We start from the raw sequence: 6,615 nt of genomic DNA, 5'->3' as shown, positions 1-6,615 counted from the left end.
GAGGAGTAAGAAGCGTCGGTAGATTATTACATGAAATCCTCTGATTTCAGTTTCCTGGGCTTTAATACAGCAGCAAAATGTTCTCGGTCCTGAGTTCTAGAATTTTGGGAAAATAAAATTCTGTACTGCCTGGATTTCAGTATCGATTGCCATCATTGTGCCATCATTGTCTGAGACCGCTAAAGGTTATTACGGAACTTTTTTTTTAGGCTCATATTTCACAGTGGATGGAAACTGTCCTAAACCTCAGAAACTCTGATGAAAGACCAAACCTGGGGATGGTTGCACAACTCTGAACATTTACTCATTTTTTAAAAAACAGCCGGGCACGGCGGCTCACGCCTGTAATCCTAAACCTTTCGGAGGCCGAGGCGGGCATATCACTTGAGGTCAGGAGTTCGAGACCAGCCTGGCCAGCATGGTGAAACCCCGTCTCTACTGAAAAAATACAAAAAACTAGCCGGACGAGGTGGCGGGCGCCTGTAGTCCCAGCTACTCGGGAGGCTGAGGCAGGAGAATGGCGTAAACCCGGGAGGCGGAGCTTGCAGTGAGCTGATTATCTGGCCACTGCACTCCAGCCTGGGCGACAGAGCGAGACTCCGTCTCAAAAAAAAAAAAAATCATTTAATTGTACATGTAAAACAGATAGATATTGTGGTATGTAAAGCTGTCTTTTTTAAAAACAAACAAACAAACAAACAAACAAAAAACTAATGAAAAGTGCCAAAGTTAATCAGTGTTGAATTGTTTTTCATAAGCCTCACTGTGCTTAGGGTTTCGTATGAGAGGCCAAACCAAAGGATCTGTGTATTCTGTAGGTCAAAGGACAACACACATGAAACTCTGAGCTTCTGGAGTCTTCCTTGGTATTTGGGAGAGCTGGTGTGATTCAGGTTAGAGTCAGACTACTGCCGATTATAGCCATGTTTGCGTAAATTTCAGCCTTTATTTTGGCTGTGGATAATTTCATCCTGTTGGATTCTGTTTATAGATAGGATTAGTTCAAATGTATAATTTTTTGTTGGTGGTTAAACCTGTACAATGACGGGGTTGAAAGTATTTTTTCAGCTTTTGACATTCTGTTTTTATTTTTATTATTTTTTAAATCTCTGTGGATTCCAGACATTCTGTATTTCTAGAAAAGTGGAAATAACATCATTTTAGGAGTCATTCATTCATTCATCCATTCGCTCATTCGAAAAGCGTGTACTGAATTATTGAACATCTGTTACACCCCAGGCAGCCTCCTGGGCACTGGATCAATGCATTATTAGCTAGAAATAGGAGACTTAATACCTGATTCTCCTTGATAGCTGTCTGTGTACCATTGTGAAATCACCTACTCAGCTGAGCCAGAACTTTGCCCTGTGCAAACTGGAATATGATATAATAATCTCACAGTTTATTGTGGAGACCACGTCACCTAAGAAAATGTGAGAGCATTTTGTAAAATGTAGAATATTGTACATATATGAATAATTACTGTAGCCTGAGTCCAAGACTGCCTTAGTTTTAATCAGGAGCCTGCACTATTTGTAACTTGGAGACTTCTTTTTCTGGCATTTTATGACTTCTTCAGTCCCTTGGTCCTGTGTTCCAGGTGACTTATAGTGAGAAAAATTGGTTGTTAATCCTTTTTTTTTTTGATACGGAGTCGGACTGTCGCCCAGCTTGGAGTGCAGTGGCACGATCCCGGCTCACTGCAACCTCCACCTCCCGGGTTCAAGAGATTCTCCTGCTTCAGCCTCCGGAGTAGCTGCGATTACAGGCGTGCGCCACCACACCGAGCTAATTTTGTATATTTAGTAGAGATGAGGGTTCACCATGTGAGCCAGGCTGATCTCGAACTCCTGACCTCAGGTAATCCGCCCTCCTCCGTCTCCCAAAGTGCTGGGATTACCGGCGTGAGCCACGGCGCACGGCGCCCGGCCCCTAAATTAGCTGTTAATCTAAACCACTGAACCTTAACCTCATTTTTGAGTAGGCTAACTCCATGGGCAGAGAAAGTCAAGTACTGCCTTTAAGTTTTTTTGCCAATAACTGACGCACTAGCGCTGTGGCTTCACTCTGCCCCAAAATGGGATGGCGCATATTGTTAGGCGCATGCTCCTTGATGCCCTGCGGCGCGGCGCTCCTAGGCTCGGGGACGCGCACGCAATTCGCTGTCGTTGGCTGACTTCCGGTGGTGCCAAAGCCGTTTCCGCGGAATCAGGCCGGCAGGTGAGGGTACAGGTTTGTGTGTGGTGGGGTGGGAAGAGGCAGGTGGGAGCTGGGACACCTGGGCGAACGATGTCCAGGATGAGAGGGTCCAGTCTGAGGGTGGGCGCTGGGTGCCTGGCGGAAGTTAAGGGCGTGAAGGTCTCTAGTTGGGAATGGGGATTGGGACCAGCCCTGGGCACCGAGGTGGAAGCGCGGTTAGGACCCCTTTTGAAAATGTTTTCCTAGGAGAGGGCCGTGCCGGGGCTGCCTCCACATTGGCATTCATTCACCCTGCTGGTCCGACTTGGGTTTCCAAAAAAGCAGACTCTGTCGAGCTACTGTTGTGTTTGAGGTGCCTGGAGCTGAAGTAGCTTTCTTTCCTTCTTTTTCTTTCTTTCTTTTTCTTTTGTTTTCCTTTTTTTGATCTCAGTAATTATCTGTGAAATAAAAGAGCTGCCCTGGCTACTCCCATTCTATTTCTCATCCAGTCACTACCATCTCTCACAGGAATCTAACGAAATCTTCATGTTTTATTGAGCTTTAATTACTAAGGACATCAGTTGATTGAGGGGATGGAGAATCTCCCCTAACGTCTTGGAGAAACAGAAGGGAGGTTTAAAACTAACTATAGGTCGGGCGCGGTGGCTCATGCCTGTAATTCTAGCACTTTGGGAGGCTGAGGTGGGAGGATCGCTTGAGGCCAGGAGTTTGAGACCAGTCTGGGTAATAAATGGAGACCCCGTCTCTACAAAAAAAAAAAAAAAAAAATCGCTGAGGGTTGTGGCAAGTGCCTGTAGTCCCGGCTACTCGGGAGGCCGAGGCCAGAGGGTCATTGGAGCCCAGGAGTCTGAGGCTGCAGTGACTAGGATCTTGCCACTGCACTCCGGTCTGGGCAACAGAGCGAGACCTTGTCTCTGGAGAGAAAGAGAGAAAGAAAAGAAAGAAAGAGAAATCTAACCTTAGACTCTTAGAGTTACAAAGAACTTTTGTTTTTCAGTTCTCTAGTTCCAGCTTTCATCTAGTACTCTGATAAGTGGACATTCAGGCTTTGCTTGAACATTGCCAGTGATCTAACACAAGGCAGCTTATTCTATTGTTGGATCTATTTATGACAGTAAAGTTTTCCTGGGTAATAAGATGTCTTTTTTTTTTTTTTTTTTTTTTTTTTTTTTTTTGAGACAGAGTCTCGCTCTGTTGCCCAGGGTGGAGTGCAGTGGCATGATCTTGGCTCACTGCAACCTCCACCTCCCGGGTTCAAGTGATTCTCTGCCTCACCCTCCCGAGAAGCTGGGACTACAGGTGCCTACCACCACGCCTGGCTAATTTTTGTATTTTTTAGTAGAGACAGGGTTTCACCATATTGACCAGGCTGGTCTCGAACTCCTGACCTTGTGATCCGCCCGCCTTGGCCTCCCAAAGTGTTGGGATTACAGGTGTGAGCCACTGCGCACAGCCACCATCAGTTTTTATATAATGCTTAACACTTGGCCCAAATGCTGCACAGAATAAGTTGTTTAACCTCTGTTTCATTTATTATTCAGGGAGCTTTCACTGAGTATCTACAATATTCAGTGACATGTGGAGTATCAATACTCAGTGATACACTGAGTATCTACAATACCCAAATACTGAACTGGTGCAGTGGCTTGGATGGGACCATAATCCCAATGACTTGGGAGGCTGAGGTGGGAGCGTTGCTTGAGCCCAGGAGGTCGAGGCTGCCGCGAACTATGTTCATGCCATTGCAATGCAGCCTGGGTGACAGAGCAATACCTTGTTCCAAACAAAACCCAGATACTGCTGGATGTTAGGGATATGAGTTGAAATAATCCTGTTTCTCAAAAAACTCATAGTTTTGGAGGAAGCAGACGAGAAACAGAAAGACGAGAAACCATTACAAAACTGATAAGTACTGTAAAAGAGGTTTGCAAACAGGTACTAAAAGAACATAGAGGAAACTCTCTGGTTTAGGTCAGTAGTGCCCTTAAAATGTGATAACTAGAATTGAAGCAAAAAGCCAAGAAGTAACATAGCACAGAGGATAGCAGGACTCTCATCTTCCTTGTTTCAACACAAAATTTGTTAATATAGCCTAACCTTTTTTTTTTGAGATGAAGTTTTACTCTTGTCGCCCAGGCTGGAGTGCAATGGTGAGTGATTTTGGCTCGTGGCAGCCTCCACGTCCAGGTTCAAGTGATTGTCCTGCCTCAGCCTCTGGAGTAGTTGGGATCACAGGCGTGCACCACCATGCCCGACTAATTTTGTATTTTTAGTAGAGACAAGGTTTCTCCATGTTGGTCAGGCTGGTCTCGAACTCCTGACCTCAGGTGATCTGCCCACCTCGGCCTCCCAAAGTGCTGGGATTACAGACGTGAGCCAACGCCCGGCCAACATAGCCTAACCTTTTAAACAATCACGCTTTGCTTTTGATTTGTTTCTGTTAATGGAAATACCTGTTTATAAAAACAGCAATAGCAAACATGTATTGATCATTTACCATCTAATGAAGTGGATGTTACTATATTCCATTTTATAGCTGAAGAAACTGAGATTCAGGTTGAGTAACTTACACAAGGTCATAAAGCTGGAGAGAAGGTAACTTGGGAAACATCCAGACAGTCTGACTCCACAGTTTATTCTCAGCATCATGCTAGTCTACCACCCTGATGGTAATAATAACAATGTTTATTAATCACTTACCCTTTAATTCTTGTAACAATTCTATGAAGTAAGAGCAATTATTTTTTACTGTTGAGGATACTGAAGACTTGCAAAGTTAAATCACTTGGGCAAGGTAACAGTAGTCCATCAGTAGTAATCAGTAGAGTTGAGATTTGAACTCAGTCACTTGACCACTGTCTCTCAGCTTCCACCTAAAGGGAAATTGTGCATTTGGTGTGAAGTATTGTGTTCGTGATTGAACATGAATAAATGAAAAGATAATTGAGTAAATGTTATTACGATTAATTAATACGAAAGCAGTAAGAACTTGTTTTTGTTCTTTCAGAATGGAACAAAAGTGGGACTTTTAAAATGTTGCCCTGTAAGAAGAGAAGAACTACAGTGACAGAGTCCCTACAGCATAAAGGCAATCAGGAGGAAAACAACGTAGACCTAGAATCAGCTGTTAAACCAGAATCTGACCAGGTTAAGGACTTGAGGTCAGTGTCACTTTCCTGGGATCCAAGACATGGCAGAGTAGCTGGCTTCGAAGTACAATCTGTGCAGGATGCAGGAAATCAGCTTGGTATGGAGGATTCATCTCTGAGCTCTGGGATGCTCACCCAGGACACAAATGTACCAATTCTAGAAGGTGCTGATGTTGCCATCTCTCAGGGAATCACCCTACCTTCCTTGGAGTCTTTTCACCCCCTTAATATACATATTGGTAAAGGAAAACTCCAGGCTACTGGCTCAAAGAGAGGGAAAAAAATTACACTGAGGCCTGGGCCAGTTACCCAAGAAGACAGACGTGATCATCCTATGCTAAAGGAGCCTTTTTCAGAAGAGCCTAGTGAAGAAGTCAAGGAAGAAGGAGGTAAGGTATAAAAGGTCTCTAGGTTACATTCTTGTCAGTACCTCTTTGCCATTGCTATTTCTGGGTGCCTTTACAGAGTAGTATTTCTAAAAGGGGATATTGATTTGGTATGGAATTAGAACTGTTGTGTTTCTAAGGGTCAGCAGTGAACTATTTTTTTTCTTGAGACAGAATCTTGCTCTGTCACCAGGCTAGAGTGCAATGGTGGGATCTTGACTCACTGTAGCCTCCACCTCCTGGGTTCAAGCGATTCCCTTGCCTCAGCCTCCCAAGTATCTAGGATTACAGGCATCCGCCACCACTCCTGGCTAATTTTGTATTTTTAGTAGAGACGGGGTTTCACCACATTGGTCAGGCTGGTCTCGGAACTCCTGACCTCAGGTGATCCATTCACCTTAGCCTCCCAAAGTGCTGGGATTATAGGTGTGAGCCACTGTGCCTGGCCAGCAGTGAACTTTATGAATGAATATAGACTTTCTTTTCCCCTCCCATTCCCTATATCCACTTCTGTATCCCTTTCATTCCATTCTCTCATCCTTTATTTGGTGTGTCTGGAGATGTGTGTGGTCTTTTGTGATTGGGCAGCAGCTTAAAGGGGGAGACTACTGCCTGGGACACTGGGAAAGGCTCTACTGAGATGAATGACCCTTCCAATTTGAAGGATGAATTGCGGTTTGACAGAAAGTGGTATGGGCACATAGGCCGAGAACAGTACACAGAGATACACTGGCAGAAGAGGATGGTGACATGGTTGCTTGGAAGAGGTGGTGGGAGATGACTTCTTTTTTTTGTTTGTTTTTTTTTGAGACGGAGTCTCTCTCTGTCGCCCAGGCTGGAGTGCAGTAGTGTCATCTTGGCTCACTGCAACCTCTGCCTCC

General features: G+C 44.7%; 1 protein-coding gene across 1 annotated transcript in view; it reads left to right on the top strand.

Moving 5' to 3' along the window:
• Nucleotides 1-2,112: 2,112 nt before the first annotated feature.
• Nucleotides 2,113-6,615, top strand: part of LOC111543946 (GON-4-like protein) — a 78,090-nt gene continuing 73,587 nt past the window's right edge. The window contains exons 1-2 of the mRNA XM_026457050.1: nucleotides 2,113-2,220; nucleotides 5,207-5,737. Coding sequence (XP_026312835.1) covers nucleotides 5,233-5,737 — 505 coding nt within the window. The 5' untranslated portion in view covers nucleotides 2,113-2,220; nucleotides 5,207-5,232. The remainder of the gene's footprint in view (nucleotides 2,221-5,206; nucleotides 5,738-6,615) is intronic.

Source organism: Piliocolobus tephrosceles, chromosome 1 (assembly GCF_002776525.5).
Source record: "Piliocolobus tephrosceles isolate RC106 chromosome 1, ASM277652v3, whole genome shotgun sequence".
Taxonomy (NCBI): domain Eukaryota; kingdom Metazoa; phylum Chordata; class Mammalia; order Primates; family Cercopithecidae; genus Piliocolobus; species Piliocolobus tephrosceles.
The sequence above is the reverse complement of the archived record's forward strand: the minus strand, read 5'-3'. Positions and strand labels throughout refer to the sequence as shown.